This window comes from Neophocaena asiaeorientalis, unplaced genomic scaffold (assembly GCF_003031525.2).
Source record: "Neophocaena asiaeorientalis asiaeorientalis breed wild unplaced genomic scaffold, Neophocaena_asiaeorientalis_V1.1 scaffold221, whole genome shotgun sequence".
NCBI classification, from domain to species: Eukaryota; Metazoa; Chordata; class Mammalia; order Artiodactyla; family Phocoenidae; genus Neophocaena; species Neophocaena asiaeorientalis.
The window spans coordinates 14,681-42,287 of record NW_020173766.1 but is presented as its reverse complement, the minus strand read 5'-3'; the positions used below and the strand labels follow the sequence as shown (position 1 = coordinate 42,287).

General features: G+C 42.4%; 1 protein-coding gene across 1 annotated transcript; it reads left to right on the top strand.

The window, feature by feature from the left end:
* The first annotated feature begins 1,491 nt into the window (after positions 1-1,491).
* LZTFL1 (leucine zipper transcription factor like 1) lies at positions 1,492-22,332 on the top strand. Its single transcript, XM_024751458.1, has 10 exons — positions 1,492-1,615; positions 9,434-9,558; positions 12,127-12,321; positions 14,035-14,095; positions 15,190-15,261; positions 16,508-16,573; positions 16,660-16,737; positions 19,517-19,693; positions 20,702-20,805; positions 21,907-22,332. The coding sequence occupies exons 1-10, from the start codon at positions 1,613-1,615 to the stop codon at positions 21,923-21,925; spliced, it is 900 nt and encodes a 299-aa protein (XP_024607226.1). The 5' UTR covers positions 1,492-1,612; the 3' UTR covers positions 21,926-22,332.
* Positions 22,333-27,607: the final 5,275 nt, after the last annotated feature.

The window sequence follows — 27,607 nt, the reverse complement described above, 5'->3', positions numbered from 1 at the left end:
AAAAGAAAAATGAAATTCTTAAAACCAGAATATGATTTAACATGCACTGTACCAGAATAGTTCACACCTGCTTTCTGGTTTTGCTCTTAAAAACATATTTGTATTAGTTTCATCACTGACTCAAGCTTCAGATGCCCCCACCTAGCCCTCTGAAGTCTTGGACATGTGACCTTGGCTCTCAGTCTCTTCATCCATAAATTAACCAAGTGGAACCAGGTCTCTAAAATCTTGTCTAGGTGTTTAGGTTTCAATTGCGATATATATTTTTTTCAATTGTGATCCATTTTAAATTGCATTGTGTAGTAGCCAAAATCAACATAAGCCCCATAAGCATTATCTAAATTAGCTTATCTTCTCCTGAGCAGGGATAATGCCAAATATCCTCTCCTCAGTTTTGAGCCTCCCAGATTCTCAGAAAGCTCCCGGCTCTGTGCTCCTTCTCATTTCAATGTCTATCATGAGGGGCTCACTTTTTAGCCTCCCCAGTGATTGTATCTGCTCGTGTTTCTGTCTTCTGAGCCTCTGAAATGCCCACTGAATGGTTTGTGGAGCATGGGCTCCAGGTGCACAGGCTTCAGTAGTTGTGACCTATGGGCTCAGTAGTTGTGGCTTGCCGGCTCTAGAGCGCAGGCTCGGTAGTTGTGGCGCACGGGCTTAGTTGCTCCGTGGCACGTGGGACCTTCCAGGACCACAGATTGAACCCATGTCCCCTGCATTGGCAGGCGGATTCTTAACCACTGAGCCACCAGGGAAGTCCCAAGGAAAGTGTTTCTTAAAGAGTGATCCATGATCAATCCTGGAGGGTCGGTAAAAGAGGCTGATTCCAAACCCAGAGTGATTCAGGATTTCTGGGGGTTAGGCCAGGGAAGCATTTGTACAACACGCTTCCCTGATGATCTAGGCATAATAGTTTGAAATTCACTGCTCTTTCACTAATTCCGTTCGCAATTTTTTTTTTTTTAAGGAAAAAGGTGCTATATTAGACATTTTTACCAAGAATATAAGAGGGGAAAAAATGGGAGCGGTGGGGAGTGAGTCGTTCAAAGCTCTATCCAGGAACCTGGCAGCACTGGTGCTGTTGGCCTATCTCGGCCAAGTAGGAACACTTGGGAGAGAAGAGAAATAAGTCTGGGACGCCCCACGAGACCGTTAGAAGGTCGGGTGTCAACGGTCGAGGCCACGGCCCTCGGGGCCGCCAGGTCACAGGAAGTGCAGGACAAGCCCTGAGCAGCAAAGCAGACCCAGATGCCCCGCGATTCCCGGGTGCGGTGGGGAGTCAGGCGGACGCTCCACTTCCGTTACCATTGGCAACGGCGGCCTCCCCCAAAGTCAGCGTGGCACGAAAAGGAGGGACTTCCCGGCTGTGGGAGCAAATGCGCATGCGGCTGTCGGCCGGTCACAAGGCACTTCCTGTCGCGTGATCTTGAGGACCAATAACAGTGCATCATTCCAGGGTCACGTGCATAGGTTGCCATTAGCAACCGGAGGCTTCTAAACAAGCCGCCCTCCCTTCGCGTCCTCTGCGGTCCAACTTACCTTGGAGACGCCGGGCCTGACGAAGCTGCGCCTGGCCCCTCCCGCTTTTCCAGACCGCTGACTCCTGTCCGTCGCCATGGTGAGTAGCCGGCGGGGTAACGCCGGCCCGCGCCGAGGAGAGATGCAGAGCCGGGGCCCCGGGGTGATACCCTGGCCTGCAACGGGTCTGAGTCCGGCCCTGAGCCTCCCTGAGGAGGCGAGGCTGCGCCGGGTGCGAGAGGCTCTGTTAGCCTCGGCCGAAGCCCTTCCGGGATAATCCTAGGTGGAGCCCTCTCCTAGCTGCCGCGCTCCGCCGCGTCGCTTCATTCCTCGCTCCTGCCTGAGGTGCCCGGGGCAAGTCACTCTTCACAGGTGGCTGACGAAGAGAGCTGGAGGGAACCGGCTGCCAGCAGAAGGCTCAAAGCGGGATTCTCATTCGATTCTAAAAACTCCCAAGTTTATGCGCTCGCAGACACAGATACACACACACGCGCGCGCTTGCGCTCGCAGACACACACACACACACACACACACACACACACACACACACACACACACTTTGGCAGCATTATGTTAACGAGCCGAGGAGGAAGAATGTGATTGAATACAACTTCCTGATGTGAGAGTGACTGTAAGAGTTCCAGCCCCTATTTTATAGCTGTGAAAACTTGAGTGACATTTCTTGTGTTTTGACCTGTTCAAAAGAAGGCACGTTTTCCTGTATGCTAGAGCATATCCCAGTAATCACGCCAGCGTATATAGAATGCCAACTTAAATAGCAACCGTTTTTAGAAGAAGGCACAGTACTGAAGTGTTGAGAAAAAAAGATAACTCCAGGGTTGGGGGCACCACTGGAATGGGCTACTAAAATACCTCAGCAACCAGAATTCCTATTTAGCCCACGCTATGTCCCAAGCACTCTCTTGCAGCTGAGGGTACAGCTGTGAACAAAACAGACCGTTCCCTACCCTGCTTGAGCTTGTCCCTCTCATTCTCTTGATTTCCCTAAAATATCAGAAACAAGTTGAAAAAATGATGGTGATTTCACAAGAAGGTTGACATTTGCTCCCATTCTATCTTCTGTAATTCCTTTCTATCAATTTGCTTAACGACTGAGGTTTTGGAGTCAGGCTCAGTTTCTTCATTAGTAAATTGCAGATAATAAGTATACTTCGGTTGTTAAAATGATAAATGAGATAATGCATATAGAACAGATAGCCCAATACCTGTTAAAATATTAAGCATTCAGTATATAATAGGTTTTATTAGGTTGTGTTCATTTTTATCATTACATTTTCATCCTTATACTTCTCATGGTAAAGCTGTATATGGACTTTGGAGTATGGTCAGGAATAGGGAACCATTTCTGGCACCTTCACCACTCTCCCCTCACTTTATGGCACAATTTCAGGACACTAGCTTGGCAGTGCTCTGGTAGGATTCTTGCTCTGTGTTTTAGCTATTTTTTTTTTAGTAGAATCTTTTTGCAACAAAATTCAAACAAATTCTAATTTCCCTATTTGGATACCTCCCACTATTTCTACATATTTTACAGCTGATCATCATATCTTCTCTGATTTAACAGCTGACAACTGGTGTCAATGAGGTTAAGTGATTTGCTAACAGAAAGTTTCATAGCTAGGCTTACATTTGGTTTCTAATCCAGTGCTTTCTCTACTTACACCACACATCAACCCATTCTGTTTTCTCTCTAATGATGTGATTCGTGTACATATAGTGTACATATGTGCATATGGGGAAGCAAATGTTTATGAGTGCTGTTTCCCGGGCTAATGCTATTTCTCCTACTGAACTCAGCTGCTTCTTTCTTTTTCTTTTTACATCTTTATTGGAGTATAATTGATTTACAATGGTGTGCTAGTTTCTGCTTTATAACAAAGTGAATCAGTTATACATATACATTAGACGCGGCTCGCGCCCGTCTCTGGAGCTCCTTTAAGCAGCGCCCTTAATCCCCTCTCCTCGCGCACCAGGAAACAAAGAGGGAAGAAAAAGTCTCTTGCCTCTTTGGCAGGTCCAGACTTTTCCCCGGACTCCCTCCCGGCTAGCCGTGGTGCACTAACAACCCCCTGCAGGCTGTGTTCACGCTGCCAACCCCAGTCCTCTCCCGGCGCTCCGACCGAAGCCCGAGCCTCAGCTCCCAGCCCTGCCTACCCCGGCAGGGGAGCAGACAAGCCTCTCGGGCTGGTGAGTGCCGGTCGGCACCTGTGTGGGAATCTCTCCGCTTTGCCCTCCGCCTACCTGTTGCTGTGCTCTCCTTCGCAGCTCCGAAGCTTTCCCCCTCCGCCACCCGCAGTCTCCGCCCACGAAGGGGCTTCCTGGGGTGTGGAAACCTTTCCTCCTTCACAGCTCCCTCCCACTGGTGCAGGTCCTGTACATATTCTTTTGTCTCGGTTTATTCTTTTTTCTTTTGCCCTACCCAGGTACCTGGGGAGTTTCTTGCCTTTTGGGAGGTCTGAGATCTAATGCCAGCGTTCAGTAGGTGTTCTGTAGGAGCTGTTCCACGTGTAGATGTATTTCTGGTGTATCTGTGGGGAGGAAGGTGATCTCCGCGTCTTACTCTTCCGCCATCTTCCCGATTCCCCCTCAGCTGCTTATTCCTGCTCCCTTTCTTAACTCCATCCATTTTAGAGTAACTTTTCTGTCTTTTGTCTTAAAGTTCATCCTCAGTTTTTGTAATTTTTTCTTCTTGGTCTTGGGACAGTCAAGACTTTTCTTGACTGAAGAGAAAATAATTAACAGATTTGAATTGGCCACTTACTCTGCACAAGGCACTGTATGGGGAGCTGTGTGGTATAAGAAATGATTCAGGCCCTCAGGAGCTTACAGTCTACTTGAAGGAGCAACATCTGGAAAAAAAGACTGCTAATAGTACAAGGTAGTAATTAGTGTCTATTCAGGTATTCCACAGATGCAGCGTACATCGAGTTGATTGTGGAGATTTAATCCTCTGCTCCTGAGGCTGCTGGGAGAGATTTCCCTTTCTCTTCTTTGTTCGCACAGCTCCCAGGGCTCAGTTTTGGATTTGGCCCCGCCTCTGCGTGTAGGTCGCCAGAGGGCGTCTGCTCTTCGCTCAGACAGGACGGGGTTAAGGGAGCAGCTGATTCGGGCGCTCTGGCTCACTCAGGCCGGGGGGGAGGGAGGGGCACGATGCGGGGTGAGCCTGCGGCGGCAGAGGCCGGCGTGACGTTGTACCAGCCTGAGGCGCGCCGTGCGTTCTCCCGGGGAAGTTGTCCCTGGATCCCGGAACCCTGGCAGTGGTGGGCTGCACAGGCTCCCCAGAAGGGAGGTGTGGAGAGTGACCTGTGCTCACACACAGGCTTCTTGGTGGTGGCAGCAGCAGCCTTAGCGTCTCATGCCCGTCTCTGGGGTCCGCGCTGTTAGACGCGGCTCGCGCCCGTCTCTGGAGCTCCTTTAAGCAGCGCCCTTAATCCCCTCTCCTCGCGCACCAGGAAACAAAGAGGGAAGAAAAAGTCTCTTGCCTCTTTGGCAGGTCCAGACTTTTCCCCGGACTCCCTCCCGGCTAGCCGTGGTGCACTAACAACCCCCTGCAGGCTGTGTTCACGCTGCCAACCCCAGTCCTCTCCCGGCGCTCCGACCGAAGCCCGAGCCTCAGCTCCCAGCCCTGCCTACCCCGGCAGGGGAGCAGACAAGCCTCTCGGGCTGGTGAGTGCCGGTCGGCACCTGTGTGGGAATCTCTCCGCTTTGCCCTCCGCCTACCTGTTGCTGTGCTCTCCTTCGCAGCTCCGAAGCTTTCCCCCTCCGCCACCCGCAGTCTCCGCCCACGAAGGGGCTTCCTGGTGTGTGGAAACCTTTCCTCCTTCACAGCTCCCTCCCACTGGTGCAGGTCCTGTACATATTCTTTTGTCTCGGTTTATTCTTTTTTCTTTTGCCCTACCCAGGTACCTGGGGAGTTTCTTGCCTTTTGGGAGGTCTGAGATCTAATGCCAGCGTTCAGTAGGTGTTCTGTAGGAGCTGTTCCACGTGTAGATGTATTTCTGGTGTATCTGTGGGGAGGAAGGTGATCTCCGCGTCTTACTCTTCCGCCATCTTCCCGATTCCCCCTCAGCTGCTTATTCCTGCTCCCTTTCTTAACTCCATCCATTTTAGAGTAACTTTTCTGTCTTTTGTCTTAAAGTTCATCCTCAGTTTTTGTAATTTTTTCTTCATGGTCTTGGGACAGTCAAGACTTTTCTTGACTGAAGAGAAAATAATTAACAGATTTGAATTGGCCACATACTCTGCACAAGGCACTGTATGGGGAGCTGTGTGGTATAAGAAATGATTCAGGCCCTCAGGAGCTTACAGTCTACTTGAAGGAGCAACATCTGGAAAAAAAGACTGCTAATAGTACAAGGTAGTAATTAGTCTGTGGTGTTGCCAAATGAGTAGCAGAGTTGATATGTGCTAATTTTTGGAGGAAGGCATAACTAGAGTTACTGAGGGCATATTGGGAGGCTTCACAGAGTAGGTAAAACAGGTTTGGTCTTGAAGGATGGGTAGGAATTTGGTGATTTCCTGGAGCATGGTCGCACTGGCTGGTGAGAGCCAATCGTGTGCATTTCTTCTCATCTCTGCATTCAGTGACATTACCTTGGTAGCTTGAAATCAGCCTTGCTGGGAGTTTTTATACCACAGAAATCAGCAAGGGCCACAAATCAGTTTCATACCCCCCCACCCAAAAGCCTGTTGTTAAGCATTTACCAGCACACCACTGGGTTGGTTCAGATTCTTGAATAAGAATGGGGAGGTACTTTTAGTCAAAGATTGGGGTAATGAGAGTGAAAGTATAAGCAGGAAATGTTAAATCATGCTTCTGATGAGCAGACTAGTCTGACTGAAGTAGAGTGTCCTTATGGTAGAATTCTGGGAAATGGGGTTAGAGAAGGAGTTTGGGGAGTATGGAGGCCTTATGAACTTAAGACTATAAACAAGGAAGAATAATTGAAAATTTGTTTATGGGATTGTTTTTAGCAAGATGTGACATTGTTTTGAGTTATTTCCAATTGTAGGATATTCTTGCCCATACTTATGCGACTATAAGAGATAACATCTTTTCTAATGTAGGTATTCAGTTCTTTTTTCAAATGCCTGTTGGAGATCTGTCTTGTTGTGAGTCACAACTCAGGTGCATATGCAACTATAACATGTTTGTTTTCTTTTATTTATTTAAACTCTGACATTTTCCAAAAAGGATTTGAAATAGCCAAGTTGAGTGGGGGCTGTGGAGTTAGACTGCCTGGTTCAGATCCCTGCTCTCCCACTTACCTATTTCAGTAGCATAGAAAATCTTTCTTCTCTGTATCTCACTTTTCTATCTGTAAAGTAGGGTTTTTTTTAAAAAACATAATTTATTTATTTATTTTGGCTGCTCTGGGTCTTAGTTGTGGCGTGCAGGATATAGTTCCCCGACCATGAATCAAACCCAGGCCCCCTGCATTGGGAGCATGGGGTCCTACCCACTGGACCACCAGGGAAGTCCCTGTAAAGCAGGTTTATACTACCTTTATCATAGGGTTGTACTGAGGATTAAATGAGGTAATGCCTGGCACATTGTAACCCCTCAATGGCTTTTAGCTGTTATCATCATTACTATTATTATTTCTAATGTTCGACATTAGTTCAGGGAGTTGGCTAATAATCATTATAAACCAAAACGTAAGAAACATCTTTCCATTTACTTTGTCTAGCTCTAAGGCAAGATCTTAGTTACCATTTTAATAAATAAGGTAAAGTCATGAAATTTAAGGTAAGTACATATCTCATATGTGTTGGTTTACAGTGGTCAAAATACCTCAACTAGTTGTTCTGAAACATTAGTCTACTAGATAAATGACCATTAGAGAACATCGTAATGCCTTGGGTAATTCTTAAATTATTGAACTTTAACATCTTGAATTGTAGAAATATTAAGAACAATGTGAGGGAGAAGAAGACTTGTTAGAGCCATTCATCATGTGGTTGGGGGTACATGTCTGTAGGCCAGCCTGTTATATTTGAGAGTCAGATGCATATAGATAACAGTTGACATCTTGAGATAGATCATGTCATCAAGGAGAGGATATAGAATGACAAGAGTAAGGGTCCCCAGGCAGGGCCCTGGGAAGTACAGCTACTTAAGAGGCAAGCCCAAGAGGAGCCTACAGATGAGATCAAGAAGGGAGGTGGGGTTAGCAGCCAAAGAATGGAGCAGGTCAGTGGACAGAAAAGCATCGGCCACAGTAGTTGGATTTGTTACTAAGAAGTTGCTGGTGAGCTTCGCAAAGGCAGTTTGAACAGCATATAGAATGGAGACAGCAAGAGTAGAAGGGAAGTAGAGAAATGCAGCAGTAGCTGGAGGGAATTTCTGGTTTTGTATTTTTTTAGCATGAGTGAGATTTATGTTCACAGTCTTCTCTATGGTCCGAGGGGAAGAAGAAACGTACAGAGAGTTGAGACGGGGAGTAATTGGTTAAATAAAGTCCCCCAGGAGCTTGAAAGAGAACGCATTAAGGCCATGATGGCCTTCAGAAGGAGGAACTCTTTCAGTTCACTTGTCAGGCACATGTCTGTTGTGTGCCACGCACTATGAGTCGTCCCGGGGATACTCAGGGAACCAGAGGGACAAGGTCATGGCCCTTGTAGACTTCTGTTCTCAGGGAATGGAAACTGCTGAGAGAAGGTAAGGATGTATGTAGATGCAGCAAAGCCATGGTGCGGGGCTTGGGGGGTGAAGGAGGTCATGCCCAGTGACCTTGGTGCTGGCCTCCACAATGCAGCCCAGCACTGTGCTGAGAATGAGAGTTAGACCTTTGTCTCCCATGGACAGGTTATTCTTACAATAAAGATAATCCTGACTTATGCAGTCCCCTGCATTAGAGGTTCACTTTTATAATTTCCTTCTTTAATTTTCAGTATAGCTATAAAATGAAAAAGCTTTATTAATTTCTAGCTTATAGTTGTCAAGGTTTAAAATCAAGACCAATTAGTGGCTATTTCAAAACCAAATATAGTTTTTAAAGCTGTGTGAGATGGGATAAGGTTAAGTTTCTGTAATAGAGATTAAAAAAAGAAAGAAAGAAAAAAACCCAGTACCTTAAAGAATACAGAAGTTTGGGCTTCCCTGGTGGCGCAGTGGTTAAGAATCTGCCTGCCAATGCGAGGGACACGGGTTCGAGCCCTGGTCTGGGAAGATCCCACATGCCGCAGAGCAACTAAGCCCATGAGCCGCAACTACTGAGCCCGCATGCCTAGAGCCCGTGCTTCGCAACAAGAGAAGCCACCACAATGAGAAGCCTGCGCACCGCAACAAAGAGTAGCCCCCGCTCGCTGCAGCTAGAGAAAGCCTGAGCGCAGCAACAAAGACCTAACGCAGCCAAAAATAAATAAATTTATAAAAAAAAGAACTAATATTGTAACAAATTCAATAAAGATTAAAAAAAAAAAGAATACAGAAGTTTATTTATCTCATGCTTAACAGCCCTCTCACTGCTCATCATAGTTAGGTATGAGGTCAGTGCTGCTCCACAAAGTCGTTCCAGGGATACCAGCCCCTTTCAGCTTGCTGTTCCCCCAGCCCCCAGGACACTGTGCTGTCCGCATGGTTCAGCGGAGTCACCACCCCCAGGTTTCAGAGAAATAAGGTGTGGCAAAGGTGTGCCCCATGTCTTAAGTCCCAGGCTTTAGAAGTAGCTCTTATTCTTCTCACATCCATTGCTGAGAAGTAGTCATGTGGCCACACCTGACTTCACGGAGGGCTGGGGAGTGTTTTCTAGTTGGGCAGCCATGTGTCTGGGAAGATGGGAAGAACAGAATTTAGTGGACATCTGCCAGTCTCCACCACAGGATAACCTGTATGTTTTCATTGTTGGTTCCTTTATTATATCTTCAAGACTAACAATTAAATTCTTTTTTTCAGGCAGAGTTGGGTCTGAATGAGCACCATCAAAATGAAGTTATTAATTACATGCGTTTTGCTCGTTCAAAAAGAGGCTTGAGACTCAAAACTGTAGATTCCTGCTTCCAAGACCTCAAGGAGAGCAGGTATCAGAGAATTCTAAGGAAACCCAGTGGGAAGGAACATGGATCCCTTCTGGTGGCCAGTATGGGGGTGCTGTAGCAGAGAGGCCTTACAAACCATTGCCAGGATATCATGATCAAATTATTCATTGAGAGCAGCTACACTAAGCCTTATGGATATGTGATACTCAAGAAATCAGATTGTGGTGGGAGCAGTCTGTTACTAAACATGCATATAATGATAATTGAGGGATTGCAAAGTTTCAGAAGGGCAGTCAGGAAACAGTGAAGTGCTTGTGGGTTAATGATTGGCTTGCTGTATTAAAGATTCCAGAACCTTAATTACTTAAGTTATTAATTAAAAGATTAGAGCCATAAGACATGGCAGTTAGCAAGAAAACACCTATGTAGTTTATATTGAAGAATTAGAAGAAGAGAAAACAGCAGGAAACCATGAAAAGCTTGCTGACTAGTACCAAAATTATTAGTTGATTTGTAGCAAGAGATGATAATTAGTTTAGTTGGACCAATAGTGGAAGATAATAAAAGTCCATAGAAAATTTAGTAATAGAGGATAATAGGGAAGCCAACCAAAAGGACTGAATAATAAAGAGACATCAGATTACTTGGGGATCAGATTTTGGCACACTTAAATGTCAAGACATAAATGAAAAAGGTCTCCAAGTGATCTGTAGCTGTGATAAAGTCATTAACTTCACTCAATAGCAGAGACCCTCAGCTGTAGACTGTTACCTGTTCGATCCATTATTCTAATCTGATAATCTGGCTTCCTAACCCACAGCAGAGGTAAGCAGCAATCTGATTGGTGAGTCTATGAGACAGCCAGAGAAAGTACCCATTATTTACTTTATGCATTGGAGTACCTTAACTGCTGGTCATAATAATGAACTTGGGTTGCTCAAAAAAAAAAAAAAAAAAAACATTTTTAAGCAGATTTGCTTTGTTCTATTAAAGAATGTAGAAAGATTGTTAATATATTTAATAAGGACTTACATCAAAAATAAAGTTTTGGTTTTTTTTAGAGTGGTTAAATTCTGCTGGGTAAATGAAACATTAAAGAATGGTAAATCAAATAAAGTTTGGTGTAACTCCCTTCGTTATGTCCTTTTGGAATGATGGAGAAGATGACTTGAGGTCGGGGCTGTAGCTCTTCATCTGCTGAGCATCTGAGGGATAAAACAGTTTGAGGCTGGAGGCAGGGAGTGGAGGAGACTGTGTTACTATAAAACTGTCATTGATCGTAGGAGGCATGCGTGGAAGCTTTCTCAAGGATTCAGCTGTTGGGCATGTTCCTGAGATTGTTGGAAATGATTGTGGAGTTGGGACCATGGGCAAGTCACCGCCACCTTCTGAGCCTGTGTTCCATCTGTGAAGTGAGGGAATTGAAGAAAATGGCTCAAGAGTTCCCTTCCAACACAAACGTTCTCTGTGGAAGAGTCGATCTTTAATCCTTTTGATGATGATGTTTGTTTTAATGGAGCTTTAATTAAATTAGGATTTTTTTCTTTTGGGTCTCAAGAATGCTAAGAGAAGCAATATATAATTACCATTGATTTTCTTATAGGCATTTACTAACATGTGAATGGTCATTCAGTCATCGAAATGCTAGACAAATGATATAAAGAAAGGAGAAATTACACCTCTCAGGTGACTTATGAAATAATTAAATGTGATAAAACTAATTTTAGGGGAGATTAAAGATTTTCACTGAAAAGCTAAAGAAAAAAGTAGATAGTTCGGGGAATGTTTCTGAGCACATACTTGTATTAAAGGATGTGCACATTTGAAGAGCGAACCAGTTTAATCATTTAAATAGACATCAAAAATTAATTGAGCTTAAATTATTTTCAAACTGTTTTATTAATAAAGAAGATAATTTCCAGAGGGACTTTCGCTAAACTCTTTAAACCCTTAGATCAGGGGTCCCCAAGCCCTGGGCCATGGACTGGTACCAGTCCATGTCCTGTTAGGAACCGGGCCGGACAGCAGGAGGTGAGCGGCGGGCAGGCAGGCAGGCGAGCAAGTGAAGCTTCCTCTGTATTTACAGCCGCTCCCCTTCGCTCGCATTACTGCCTGAGCTCCGCCTCCTGTCAGATCAGCAGCGGCATTAGATTCTCATAGGAGCGCAAACCCTACTGTGAACTGTGCACGCGAGGGATCTAGGTTGTGCTTATGAGAATTTAATGCCTGATGATCTGAGGTGGAGCTGAGGCAGTGATGCTAGCGCTGGGGAGCAGCTGCAAATACAGATTATCATTAGCAGAGAGAATTGACTGCACAGGGACCATAATAATTCCCACTGATTCCGCATTATGGTGAGTTGTATAATTATTTCACTATACATTGCAATGTAATAATAATAGAAATAAAGGGCACAATAAATGTAATGAGCTTGAATCATCCCGAAAGCATCCCCCCATCCCCACCCCCATGTCCATGGAACAGTTGTCTTCCACAGAAGGTTGAGGGCCGCTGCCTCAGGTGACATGATGTGGGTTTCTTACTTTTGTTTTACTTTGTAAATAGTTGTTGTTGTTTATCCAGAGGTTTTGGATTGTGGTTGTTTTTCAGGCTGGTGGAGGAGACCTTCACCATAGATGAAGTCTCTGAAGTCCTGAATGGGTTACAGGCCGTGGTCCACAGCGAGGTGGAGTCTGAGCTCATCAACACGGCCTACACCAATGTGCTACTTCTGCGGCAGCTTTTCTCACAGGCTGAGAAGTGGTACCTCAAGCTACAGACAGACATCTCTGAACTTGAAAACAGGTACTAAAATTTGTATCCACAGTTATGACAATAGAGGCCCAAGCATGAACTTAAAAGTTAATGAGGGCTTCCCTGGTGGCACAGTGGTTGAGAGTCCGCCTGCCGACGCAGGGTACGTGGGTTCATGCCCCGGTCCGGGAAGATCCCACATGCCGCGGAGCGGCTGAGCCCGTGAGCCATGGCTGCTGAGCCTGCGCGTCCAGAGCCTGTGCTCTGCAACAGGAGAGGCCACAACGGTGAGAGGCCCGCGTACCGCAAAAAAAAAAAAAAAAAAGTTAGTGAATATCTTTGCTGCTTTGCTTGGGCCTGGTGTGTGAGAAAATTTGGGTAAGGTAACAGCAGAGCATCCAGTTACTAAGTGATCTCTTAGGTGCTGCTCGGCATCCTCTTCAAAATGCCCTGTTTCCACTATTCCTAGGTGTTATAAAGGCCTCTGAGATTTATGAGATTGCTCTTAAGGCTATAAGTAATTATTCCATATGGTATCTCTGGTTAGCCTGATCAGTATTATAACAAGTCTTCAGAGATAGGTCAACTAAGAAAAAAAGATTATGAAACAGTTGAAAAGTTAATTCAAATACCATCAAATCACACATAGTAGTATTGGAAGTTTATTTCTAAATAATTGCATTAAAATTATATACTGATCTTTAAAATAGGGAAAGTAAAAAAAGTTTCATTATCTGAACTATATCAAAAAGCTCATTAATTTTTAAAAAATATGGTAAAATCAATGAAATTGAAACTCAGTCTAAGAAAAGTCATGCCAGAGATCTGGAAAGACTGATACCGAGCCCAGGGGCCGTTTGCTAAGCACAGGTGCAGCGCGGCTTGCGGACAGTGCTGTGGCCTCGGGTAGGGAAGGAAACCATTTAGCTTCACCAACTGCCAGTAGATAACTGGTGAGAAAACTTTGAGAAACTGACCTATTAAGAAGCTTAGGAGAGTAGTTACTGCCATTCACTCTGTAAGCTTTTGTATAGTCAGCCCCCAGGTACCTTTGCAAATAAAAGGAAATGTTCAGGTGGATCCCCCAAACCATCTGTCTTCCTTGAGAATTTACCATACTCTTTTCCAGTAGATGTGAACTAATTTTATTTTTCCGAGGCTACTCTATTAAAACTCAGTTTTCCTTGAACCTCTACTAGCTAACAATGTATATTATAGAGCAATTTCCCTTTAGCACCTCAAAAATACAGTGTTGACTACAAATTTCAGACATAGTTGTATTAACATTGTAATTTAGTTCTAGCGATTATATTGTACACTCAGTAGGTACAAAATAGTAGGTGCTATGGAGATTCAAATTTGAGTGCATGGAACTTAGGTTCTCGACCATTAGTAACTAAATATTTTTGATGTGGTGAAGTTTTGTTCATCTTGCTCTATTGTTTCTGGCGTGTAATAGATTGGTACCAGTGCTTTTATTCTTCTTCTTTTTTTTCTTTCTAAATTTTATTTATTTAGTTATTTGGCTGTGCCAGGTCTTAGTTGTGGCACGCGGGATCTTTGTTGTGGTGTGCGGGATCTTTTTTTAGTTGCAGCGCGCAGGCTCTAGTTCCCTGACCGGGGATCGAATCTGGGCCCCCCGCATTGGGAACACAGAGTCTTAACTGCTGGACCACCAGGGAAGTCCTGCTTTTATTCTTCTTGTGTGTATGATACAAATCTATTCTAAACAAATATTTTTTCCTATTTGTTTTTGTCTTCAAGAGAATTATTGGAACAAGTTGCAGAATTTGAAAAGGCAGAATTTACATCTTCAAATAAAAAGGTAATTTTTGGTCCTTATAAGTCCATACCTTAATAGCCAGTGTTTAAAATCCTCAAGTTGCTCAGAGCATTCAGAGATTAAAGTGAGAACTCTCAAGGAAAAGCATTCAACTCAGGAGCAGAATTCCAAGCTTGCCTCTCAGATCTTTAGGAGAAAAAAGATAAGTTTTGGAAGTAACTGTGAAAAACTTGTTTTTGTCTACTACCTCACACACGCATGCGCATACACACAACATCCCTGCAGTCCACCCGCCTCCCTGCCATGCAAGCTCTTCACTCAGATGATGCGGAGCACAGGCGTTGGGGTCATGCATCCTGGCACTGTCACTCCTCAGCTGTGCGACCTTGAGCAGGTTACCTGAGATGGCTGAGCCTCGTTCCCCGCATCTGTCAAGTGGAGACAGTACTAGTAGTTACCTGCTTGTCTCTTTAATCATTCTCATTACCTGTAGTGACCACTTAGCATTCCATTGTGTAGATGCACCATAAATCCTCTGTGGTGTTACATGGTAAAACACTGCCAAGATCAATCCATGAACATACACGTACAAAACAATCTTCTAATTATTCCTTTGGAACATATTTCTAGCTAAGAAATTTCTAGGTCAGAGGGCATGAATTGTTTTGTTTTAATACATATGGCTAAACTGCCAGAATGTTTGTGTCAAGTTACTCATCCGTAATGTAGTTTACCTAAATCCTCATCATTATTACAATTTTTCTGGGGTTCATGCAGAAATCTCCGTTTTAGCTCCCACAGTTTAAAATCCCAGTCTCTAGATACTAGGATCTTTATCGGCTTTGGCTTTGAGTACCTTCCCTCCCTCCTTTCTCTTCCATCTGTTTTTTGTTGTTTTTTTTTAAAGATACAAGGAGGATGGGTTTTGTTTTTATCTCTAATTTGCATTGGGCACTGTGGGCCAGGCACTATCCTAAGCACTAGGACGTAGCAGAGATCCAAACCAATGAAAATCTAGCTGATATCTCAGTGAATATGTTTACACAGTGTCTTCCACTTAGAAAGTACAAGAGTTCAGTGATTACACGTGTTTTATTCAGTGGTGATTTCAGTTTGGTTTCTTTGTTTTGTTTCAGCCCATCATAGATAACATAAAGCCAAAACTTGCTCCACTTAACGAAGGTGGAACAGCAGAACTCCTAAACAAGGTAATGTTGCCATCATTTTAAGAAATGGCAAACTCTCTAAGGATGTATGCTCACTGCCTGCCCAGCTCTAGGGTAGAGAGACTGGGTGGAAGGTGTTGATTCAGGCTTTGGTCCACTGAGGGTAATTAGCCCATCGCAGTAGTTGTACTGAATGGTACCTGGTGGGCCAGAAGAGGACACACTTAACTCCCAGAGAGTCTGAAGCAGCTCTTGATTGCATCTTTTCATAATGAAGTGAAGAGCATAGAATTTTGGAAAGTGTTTATTGATGGACATTTGAAGTTTATGAGCTGTGATAACAGTGAAGAGATTTTTTAATTAAGAGGTTTATAAAGATTAATTACTGATATACAACTATTTTTCGTGACTCTTGTGTTCTCAACATTATGCTAGATATTGTTACATAAAAAGAAAAGTAATACCTGGCCTTTTGCCCTTAAAAACCTTGTAGTCTCGTTGGGAAGGGATAACTAATATTCTAGGAACAGAGACAGCAGAATGCTAACCTGTGTGCCACAGTTGCCACTAACCTGGTGCCAAAGGTGCCACAGGGTGGCAGAGAAGACACATTTCCATGTGGGTAAGAGTAGTTGAGGACAGGCTCTTGGGTAAGGTGGTGCCTGAGCTGGGCTGAAAGGTGTAGCAGATTGAATCGTCAGAGGGAAGAGAAATGGTATGGCCAGCAGAGGAACAGAGTGGGCAGCAGTCAGAGGCAGAGAGGAGGCTGGCATGCCTTGGAGCAGAGTGCAGGCTCTCCAGCTGGGCGATGCTGCATGTGCTGGGGTATAGTAAGAAGTGAGACTGCACTGACAGGTGATGCTTGTGACGGAGCTGCTGATGAGCAAGGCCCTTGGACCTCAGCTCAGTTGGAACCACTTAGGGGCTGGGCACAGGGTATGGAATGATGAAGACTGTGTCTTGAGGATAAGCAGCAAGTGGTGCACAGTGTAGGATGAGAACAAACCCAAGGGTTGCAGGATCAGCTAGGTGAGAGATGGCAGGGGAGAGGGACTTGGCTGCAAAAAGCCTGAGAGACTGTGAAAGAAGAAACTAGAAGTCTTAGAGCCAGAGATGACTCATACGTGTTGAGGCTGGTGGGCTGGGTAAAACTGGAATACTACCAGTAACCAGGGCATGCAGACTTTTGAGCTTTTATGTAATTTAATATAAAAATTAAATTTTTAAGTGAAACAAAGGATTAAAAATACTTTGGCTAACATAATAAAACTTGAATTTACTCACAAAGGAAATTTTAAGACTTCAAGAAGAGAATGAGAAATTAAAGTCAAGGCTGAAGACCCTTGAAACACAGGTAACCGAGAAATACTTTAACAAAATTATTGAAAGAGTTACTTACAGACTAAGTACTGAATGTATTTTGTTTAATCTTGATTATAGGCAACAAATGCATTGGATGAGAAGTCAAAACTAGAAAGAGCACTGCAAGATTTACAGCTTGATCAAGGAACCCAGAAGGTGAAATCAGTTGTAGCATTTTCACATTTTCTAGATGATCAAGTTATAAACTTATATTAAGTCTTAGCTACTATCAGTATTATGCCCCACAGCCAGCCAGTCCCTGAGAGGGAGGCCACCACGGTAGTTCTGCATCGAGACAAACTTGTCCAGGAAAGGCCAGGTGAGCGCCTGTTGAGGGCAGTGGGGGCAGATACACAGCTCATGTACTTCACATATCCCAGAGCCCATTGGCATACGAGATATGCTTAAATTTATTTTTTAAAAATTCTTCTCCCTTTCACTTTGCCCTTTCAATTACAACGGGAAGAAAGGAAGAGTTTTTAGTTATTATTATACAGAACTTATTATTACTTAAGTTTCCCTTTGGTGAGTGTGACAAAACAGAATGAATTTACTCGTCATGCATCTTCTAATCCGCCTATATCTAGCTGTGTTTCCGTAATACAGTGAAATCCAGTGAAGTTCTCCAAGCTTGTCTGAATGGAATGACTGAGTATCACTCTGCCCTGGAAGTCATCGTGTGCTCAGTTCTGCCTCCTTTGGCCTTTCCGTTGAGATTAGATGCTGTAATAGGATCCTGTCAGCAGGACCATTGGAGTGAATTTTCATTGCAGCACTGGCTTTTCTAGTGGTTGTAGTGCCATTGTAAATGTCTACTAAACAATCTCCAAACTTACTTCATTAGACTTTGGTTATACTTTTTCTATGGAAAATTTCAAACATGTACAAGAGTAGAGAGAATAGTGTAATGCACCCCAGGTACTCATCACTCTGCTTTACCAGTCAGTCATCAAGACATGGCCAGTCTGTTTCATATTTACCTCTACTTTCTTCTCCCTTTCTCCATGTTTTTTGGGTTTTTTTAATTAATTAATTTTTTGGCTGCGTTGGGTCTTCATTGCTGTGCACAGGCTTTCTCTAGTTGCAGCAAGCGTGGGCTTCTCATTGTGGTGGCTTCTCGTTGCGGAGCATGGGCTCTAGGCGCGCAGGCTTCAGTAGCTGTGGCACGGAGGCTCAGTAGTTGTGGCTCACGGGCTCAGTAGTCATGTCTCATGGGCTCAGTAGTTGTGGCTTGCGGGCTCCAGAGCGCAGGCTCAGTAGTTGTGGTGCATGAGCTTAGTTGTTCCGCAGCATGTGGGATCTTCCCGGACCAGGGCTCGAACCTGTGTCCCCTGCATTGGCAGGCAGATTCTTAACCACTGCGCCACTGGGGAAGTTCCCCCCCATGTTTTTTTGAAGCCAGTCTCAGACATTACATTATTTTATCTGTAGGTTTTTTGTTTTGTTTTGTTTTTTGCGGTATGTGGGCCTCTCACTGTTGTGGCCCCTCCCGTTGCGGAGCACAGGCTCCAGATGCACAGGCTCAGCAGCCATGGCTCACGGGCCTAGCCGCTCCGCGGCATGTGGGATCTTCCCGGACCAGGGCATGAACCCGTGTCCCCTGCATTGGCAGGCGGACTCTCAACTACTGCGCCACCAGGGAAGCCCAGTCTGTAGGTATTTTTCTTTTTTTTTTTTTTTTTTTTTTGCGGTACGCGGGCCTCTCACTGTTGTGGCCTCTCCCGTGGCGGAGCACAGGCTCCGGACACGCAGGCTCAGCGGCCATGGCTCACGGGCCCAGCAGCTCCGCGGCATGTGGGATCTTCCTGGACCGGGGCACGAACCCGTGTCCCCTGCATCGGCAGGCGGACTCTCAACCACTGCGCCACCAGGGAAGCCCTGTAGGTATTTTTTAAATAAAAGGATGCGTCTTATATGGCTAAAAAAAAAGGAAATATATATGATTTTCCATCATTATATACCAAGGACCATAAATTTCAATCATTATATACCAAGGACCATAAAACAGCTAAATACTCCAGAACAGCTTTAGTTTCTCAAAAGTAAACCAGTTACCAACATTTTCGGATGATGAATTTGTTTTAAAAGCCATTGAAGGTTTTGCTCCAATTTTGCTTTTAAGATTTGGCAAAAGCAAAATGCGTACAGGCCTTCACTAGATGCAGTGAAATAAAATCTTTTTAAAAACCAGATTTCAAAACTAAGTAAGGAATTCTTCTTTTGTTGATAGTAGTGCTTCGTCTTCATAGTTAGCAATTATAGACCATTTTCCTGTCATTAATATAACTTTTGTCTTTATAAATTTTATCTAGTTAAAAACATGATCCAGGTAGAAGATCCAGCTGCTTATATTACACTGACGAAGTATACAAATATGTGCATATCAAATTAATGTAAAAAACTTAAAATCTTGTAAATTTAGCAAGCCATATAATCAGTAAGCATTAATTAGGCTCTCATAATATTGTAAAACATGTCTGTTACATTTTTTGTATAAATTGTATTAATTTTATTATTTTTCCATCTGTATCATTAAAAATTCTTCACCAGGATTTTTTTACCTTAACTTTTCAAAAATGAAGCCTATTTGCCACCCCAACTCGGGGAAACACAATCTTGTCAAATTTAGGATCCCACCTCTCTTGTTCCTCTTTCGGAATTCCAGCAGTTCATAAATCATATTTTACATACTTGGAAATCAGTGACCACTGAGTGTCTGCTGTGCTCAGGACACAGTGCACTGGGTGCTGAGGGTGAACTGGGTGTGCTGGTGACCCTGACTGGGCTGCAGTGGCAGAGAAGGCTGGCGGGGGATGCTGACATGCACACACAAGACACATCATCATCTGTTTCCGTCACCTGTGATGCTGAATCTAAAGCAGTTGCTATTTAGGATGTCAGCATGAAATCATGTGAGTGTATGTATCTTTCATAGGATTTTATAAAGACCCAAGACTTGAGTGACTTGGAAAACACAGTTGCTGCTTTAAAGAGTGAGTTTCAGAAGACACTTAATGACCAGACAGAAAACCAGAAGTCCCTGGAGGAGAATCTAGCGACAGCCAAGCATGACCTGCTCAGGGTGCAGGAGCAGCTGAGCATGGCTGAAAAGGTCAGATTTGTCTGTTTATATCCGATTAAGTGATGAATGCAGTGTAACTAAGGGAAACGTTGGACAACTACATATTCACTTCATTTTTTGTCAAGGTATTAGGCAATTTGTGTTCTAAAGATTTATCATTTGGGGACACTGAGATTCTTCCATCTTTGGCACTAAAATATCTGTGATAATAAAAACCTACACTCCTTCTGTTCTATGGTAAATACTCCACTGAGGGTGGCGTACAGCCGGCACCCTGAGCATCCATTTTGCTCTTCCTGATCAGCCCTCTTACAGTCTGGCAGAGGGATGAGCGGCTTTTTTCTCAAGGGTTCTGTACCTTTTTCTTAATTTATATGAGATATGTGGAGAACTGGTTTTTTCGCTTTAGGGGTTAGACTCTTAAGAATATGGGAGCTAAATGTAATTAAATTTAAAATCCTCCTCTTCAAATACTGGCAGTATTTTGGGATTTGGAAAAAAGAGCATGCTTATTTTACCTGAAAATGAATTTACTTTTTCAAATAGATTTCCCATGTCTATGGCATAGTATGTTTGAGTTATTTTCTAATATTGTACTTGGGAAATGTTACTATTTTATTAGCTTCCCATTTGAAAGAATGTATTTTTAAAGTTTGAATAGTCTTAATTTTATATAAGTATATATTTTTTAAAATTAGAAAATAGGGCTTCCCTGGTGGCGCAGTGGTTGAGAGTCCGCCTGCCGATGCAGGGGACATGGGTTCGTGCCCCAGTCCAGGAAGATCCCACATGCCGCGGAGTGGCTGGGCCCGTGAGCCATGGCCGCTGAGCCTGCGCATCCGGAGCCTGTGCTCCGCAACGGGAGAGGCCACAACAGTGAGAGGCCCGCGTACTGCAAAAATAAATAAATAGTAAAAATTAGAAAATAAAATAAGCACAATATTAGTAAAATTAGGGCAAAATATATATTTTCATCAGATATGTTATTTCTTTCCTTAACTATTTCTTATTAATGGGCGGACATTTTTCACTATGCAGGAATTAGAGAAAAAATTCCAACAAACAGCAGCTTATCGAAACATGAAAGAGATTCTCACCAAGAAGAATGACCAAATCAAAGACCTGAGGAAAAGACTGGCGAAGTAAGACATACCGATCCTGTCTCTCAGATTGTCTCCCTGCTGGGTTGATGTCTGTCCTTCATTAAGTCTAACCTTGTGTCTGGAGAGGTCAGGCCGGTGGGGAGTTGCTCTGTCATTCAGTCCAGAAGGCTGTGTCTGAGGAAGGCAGAGGGGTTTTGGCCAGGCCTCATCTGTAACACCCACCAGCGTTTCTTTTCAGGTTCAGCCGAACCTTTAGCCTCACACAGGGCTACACTAGGCTACTCTGGCCGTGGATTCTCTTAGCAGGATATTGGACAGAAACCACAGCAAGCACATAGGGCAGCATTGGGCATTTCTCTTCAGTGGTGTCCTTGCTGCAGCCCACAACCTGATCATACTGTGCTCTCACATGACAATTTAGGTGCTAGAAAATGAGTCCATGCGTGGGTGCCAGAGCCAGCGTGGCTTAGAAGTTCCATGCCCTATATAGGACCAGTGTCTTTGGTCCAGCCACGAGGTGCCCAGGCAGGGACATGTCCGGGAGGGAGGGACTCAACTGTAGGGAAGCCGAAGCCGTGGTTTCCGCCATGGATGTATACTTGTTCACAGTTCTCCTGGTCCAGATGGAGTCTTCTAATCAGGGTCATTTCTGTCATCAGTGGCTCTGCCTGGAAATTCAGCTGACATTTTACCTTTAGCAGGGTTCCAGGGTACCAGAGCTAGAAAGTGAATCCCAGATCATATTTTTCCTTAGAGAAGAGGGTCTGTTAACCCTGTACTCACAAAGCCATATCAGCTGTTTGTGTCCATCAGGCCATCGATTAGATAATTACCATAATTACCGCCGAATCCCTAATCTACTAAGCTATCACAGATCTAGATGCCACATGTAGAAACTTGGAACCTGAAGGTATCTCAGCAGTTATCTGGTCCATTCTCCACCTGTGGCAGGAATCCCGAGTCACCCTCGTCATGCCTTGAATGTATCTGACTTCTACCGTAGCAGTGATTTTAAGTGAAAAATGCAACATTACTGGTTTAGTCACTGGAGGTGTTTCAAGTAAACTTATTTGGTAACAACAACAACGGCAAAAAGTATCATGACATTATGCTGTTAATTGAATATATATCTCTTTCCAGATATGAACCTGAAGATTAAAAACTGAAGAAGATTTCATCTGGAAGCGGCCACTACATGAAAGTACAAGCTGTTTCTCACCTCAGGCATGTATTTGAAGCAGTTTGTTGTTTTCTAATATTTAGACTTTGCTTCTGATATTTAGAACTAGAGTTCCTATTTCAGTTACCTAATTGAGGAGAAAACCTACTGACTGATTCTGGCCTGTCATCCCAAACTCCTCTCTGCTGAGTGCTCCAGAATCTTAGTTCAAATGCAGTGAGAATTCTTTATAGTAAAGAAGAGGCTTATCCTTTTGCATTAGTGTAAAGAGCACGCCTTTTCAATAAATGTTAAAGCTGGCATTGTCTGTACTTGTGCATTCCCCAGGAAAAATACAGAATTATTAAAGATAGCTTTACAAATAAACCTTATTTTTTAACATGAAATCTAATTTGTTTTCTATATGTGATCCTCAAAAAAATATGAATTTATTGAAAATGTGAATACCATCTATTATAGGCATCATTTTTACCAATTATAATGAAAATTAACAGTGAACATGAGGTTTCAGTTAACTCCTTTGGTCTCTCTAGCTAAATGCTGAGGAGGGTCAGACATTTTTTGCAGCATAACTTATGAGTCCGTATTACTAATGGAGAAGGCAGAGCCATCCTGTACTTATACAGTTGAGAAAGTATCTGGATTCAGAATAAATGTAACCTTTATACTTCAGTTTCCAGAATATTCTTTTAAGTTATGTTAAATGAGAACACTTTTTTTTTAATATATCAATTTATTTATTTATGGCTGCATTGGGTTTTTGTTGCGGTGAGTGGGCTTCTCATTGCGGTGGCTTCTCTTGTTGTGGAGCACGGGCTCTAGGCACGCGGGCTTCAGTAGTTGTGGCTCACGGGCTCTAGAGCACAGGCTCAGTAGTTGTGGCGCACGGGCTTAGTTGCTTCATGGCATGTGGGATCTTCCCGGACCAGGGATCGAACCTGTGCTCAATCCTGCAGCAGTTAAGAATCCTCCTGCATTGGCAGGAGGATTCTTAACCACTGCGCCACCAGGGAAGACCCAAGAACAATTTTTAAAAGACCTCTATCTAACATAAAATCAGTTACCAGACCTCAGATTCAACTTTTGATTATAGTTTATTTATTTATGTGCATCTACAGTAACTGCATTTTCAAGAGGTTTTGATTACATTTCCATTAGTCCTGCTTTTTCTTGTATGATTTTGGGTAAATCATTAGAAGTTAGGTATCATATCTGCACTTGTGTAATGCAACAAACAATATACTCTAAGGATAAACAAAATAAAGTCCATAAAGCAATAATGCCTCAGAAGGAAAGTACTTACTTTTATTACATTATTTAGAAAGTAATTATTCCCACTTCCAAAAGCAGAGTGTCACACCCTAAATGAATGCCATCTGCTAAGAAAGGTCATCCCACTTCCACAAATGAAGATTTTATTTACCAAGAAGAGTTTACTGATCCAAGGATAAGGCTTCTTGATATCTTTATTCCAGCTCTTAATACTAGCCTTGAATTTGTTGTTTTTCTTGTAGGTTTTATATTAAAGTACTGAAGGAACAAATGATGAAGGGTAAGATAATTTCCCCCCAAAAGGACACAGAAGGCAGTCTTAAAAAGGTGAATGAATGAGAGAAGGGAGGGGAAAAGATCCACTAACAAGCCAGCACTTACTGCATAGTTGTTTCTCACCCATCCCTCACTATTCAGGTCACTCATTGGGTTCTGTGTCCTTTTAGAGCTTTCACTGAGGGTTCCAGTCTCACCCCATATTTCTTTAGGCAAAAATTGATTCTCTCTCTGAAAACTATTCCATTTTTTTTAGACCAGAATATTCTGTGTAATTCAGAAACAGACCTCTTTAAATGGCTTGTGTATCTTTCAAAAACCATTTATTTTCTCTCTACATGTTTCTTAGTTTGATGTCCATAGGGAAGGAAGTTATGTTGAGAAACCTATGTTGCTAGGTAGAATTTCAACTTGGTTTTCTTTTTTTTTCGGTAGCAACTTTTAAATATTCTATATATGCAGTTCAGTAATTCAAAAGTATTTATGAAACCTTAAAACCTAACTAGGCCCTGCATTAAGATAAACAAACATGATATTCTTTGACATAAATTAACGTGATGATTCTTCCACATATAAATACTTTCTGTGCCTGTTTTTGTCACTCTGTGTGTGTGTGTGTGTGTGTGTGTGTGTGTTAACTCATGTGCCTAGCAAAATGCAATGTTAAATTTTTATTTATTGAATGTTTCCTAGTCTTAAGATTTATCTCATTTAACCAAGAAAGAAAGCCTTTTTAGTTGCTGTATTTTGGGTGTGTAAGAAAGTTGCCTCAAGCCCTGATTGAACTTGCAGTGTGCTAAGCTGTATAGACTGTGCACTGTGGCTGTTATAATGCAGCTTTAGTTTAGCTTAAATATTCAAGGCTCCTGCTAAATTATGACTCAGACCCTTTATTGACAAAAGTAAACTGTAAAGGGTTTTTGTTATTAATTTCTTCTGTTCAATATTTAAGTGTTCATTTTTTCTCATTATGTATTACATTTGAGTCATATTAATGTTTAATCATCATTTGTTTATATTTTATATAACTCATACGGAAAATATTGCTCTACATTGAATTTGTTATCCTATTTTATAAAACCTTTGCTATTTGTTATTTCCATTCTGATGAGTTGAAAAGGGTTAATAGAGATGTTTACATCTTTATTTTTTTATTGAAGTGTAGTTGATCTACAATGTTATGCTAATTTCTGCTGTAGAGCAAAGTGGCTCAACCACACACATACACACATTCTTTTTTATATTCTTTTCCATTATGGTTTATCTCAGGAGACTGGGTGTAGTTCCCTGTGCTATACAGTAGGACCTTGTCGTTTATCCATTCTAAATGTAATAGTTTGCATCTACTCACCCCAAACTTTAGTCCATCCCTTTCCCTCCCCCACTCCCCCTTGGCAATCACAAGTCTGCTCTCTATGTCTGCAAGTCTGTTCCTGTTTTATAGGTAGGTTCATTTGTGCCATACTTTAGATTCCACATATAAGTGATATCATATGGTGTTTGTCTTTCTCTGTTTGACTTACTTCACTTAGTATGATAATCTCTATTTGCATCCATGTTACTGTAAATGGCATTATTTCGTTCTTTTCTATGGCTGAGTAGTATTCCATTGTATATATGTACCACATATTCTTTATCTATTCCTCTGTCGATGGACATTTAGGTTGTTTCCATGTCTTGGCTATTGTGAATAGTGCTGCTATGAGCATAGGAATGCATGTATCTTTTTGAATTATAGTTTTGTCTGGGTATATACCCAGGAGTGGGATTGCTGATCATACGGTAATTCTATTTTTAGTTTTCTGAGGAACCTCCACACCATTTTCCATAGTGGCTGCACCAACTTACATTCCCACCAACAGTGTAGGAGGGTTCCCTTTTCCCCACACCCTCTCCAGCATTTGTTATTTTTAGACTTTTTAATGATGGCCATTCTGACCAGTGTGACGTGGTACCTCATTGTAGTTTTGATTTGCATTTCTCTAAGAAATAGTGATGTTGAGCATCTTTACATGTGCCTACTGGCCATCTGTATGTCTTCTTTAGAGAAGTGTCTATTTAGGTCTTCTGCCCGTTTTTGGATTGGGTTTTTTTGTTGTTGTTTTGTTGAGTTGTATGAATGGTTTATATATTTTGGAGATTAAACCCTTGTCAGTCGCATCATTTGCAAATATTTTCTCCCATTCTGTAGGTTGTCTTTTTGTTTGTTTTTATGGTTTCCTTTGCTATGCAAAAGCTTGTAAGTTTGATTAGGTCCCATTTGCTTATTTTTGTTTTTATTTCTATTGCCTTGGGAGACTGACCTAAGAAAACATACAGTTTATGTCAGAGAGTGTTTTGCCGATGCTCTCTTCTAGGAGTTTTATGGTGTCATGTCTTTTGTTTAAGTCATTGAGCCATTTTGAGTTTATTTTTGTGCGTGGTGTGAGGGTATGTTCTAAGTACATTGATTTACATGCAGCTGTCCAACTTTCCCAGCACCACTTGCTGAAGGGATTTTTCCCATTTTATATTCTTGCCTCCTTTGTCAAAGACTAATTGACCATAGGTGTGTGGGTTTATTTCTGTGCTCTCTTTTCTGTTCCATTGATCTATATGTGTTTTTGTACCAGTACCACACTGCTTTGATTACTGTAGCTTTGTAGTATTGTCTGAAGTCCAGGAGAGTTATGTCCCCTGCTTTTGTTTTTTCTTCCTCAGGATTGCTTTGGCAGTTCTGGGTCTTTTATGGTTCCACATAAATTTTTGGATTATTTGTTCTAGTTCTGTGAAAAATGTCATGGATAATTTGTTAGGGATCACATTAAATCTGTAGATTGCTTTGGGTAGTATTGCCATTTTAACAGTATTAATTCTTCCAGTCCAAGAGCATGGGATATCTTCCCATTTCTTTGAATCCTCTTTAATTTCCTTTATTAATGTTTTATAATGTTATAATGTTTTCATAAATCTTTCACCTCCTTGGTTGGGTTTATTCCTAGGTATTCTTTTTTGATGCAATTTTAAAAGGTACTGTTTTCTAACATTTCCTTTCTGATATTTCATTGTTAGTGTAAAGAAATGCAACCGATTTCTGAAGAGATGTTTACATCTTTAAATGCTTGGTGCTTTTAGATATATTGGATTGCCAGAAAAATTGGCTTTAATGATTTCCCTTTGCTTACGTGTAAATACTTAACACATAAAGCTTTGGCATTATAAATTCAACACATGATTTCTCTCATGTAAGCAAGTCTTTCAGAATAAAAACCATCTCAGCAAAATATTTAGTATCTAGATGAAATAATAGTATTTAGGCAATATTTAAAGAAAATGATTTTCAACACCACATAGAAAAAAAGTTTCAGTATTTTCCAGATAAAAATCCACCAATGTTAAACAAAGCCAAATTAGACTTTGAAAATATAATTTTTAAAAAGTAGCAATATGCCTACTATCAAATTATAACTTATTAAATGGATTTTCATGAGTACTTAGAAAAGAAACTTATAATCCCCAAGAGCCAGCATGGGTTTCCTTAGCAAGAAATCATAGCAGACTAAACTCGTTTGTCTTTTAGGAGAGAGAGATGTGGTATATGAGGATTTCAGCAAGGTGTTTGTCAAAGACCTCATGATATTACTGTTGAAAAGGGTCTTACTGGGGTTCTCCCAAATGCAGACTTTGGGATAAGGATTTGGGTGTAGGTGGTTTATTTGGGAAGTGATTCCAGGAAGTCCTGTGGAAGACTGAAGACTTGAGACAAATTGAGAGAGTCACCACTAATACAGCTGGGGCTCAGTCCTGCTGGGGACCCCCTGAGACACAGGCAAACATCTCCACATTCTTCCACTACCTGTACTAGATTCCCCCTCGCCCTCAGCCAACATTTCTTGTCAGAATTGCTTGCTTAGTGAGCCAGACCTTCCTCTTTTAGGGGTCTGAGCCCATGATTATTTTGCTCTTGTTGTGCTGCTATTTGTGAAATTTCCCATTTATTACTATCCCCAAGTATCACCAAGAAGCACACCTATGAATCCTGAGTCCAGAAGAACTTCCTCCTGCCTCATTGCGTAGCAACAACCCAAGCTCCTCATGATAATTAGGGTCAGTTATCCTTTGCCAGTATGGTAA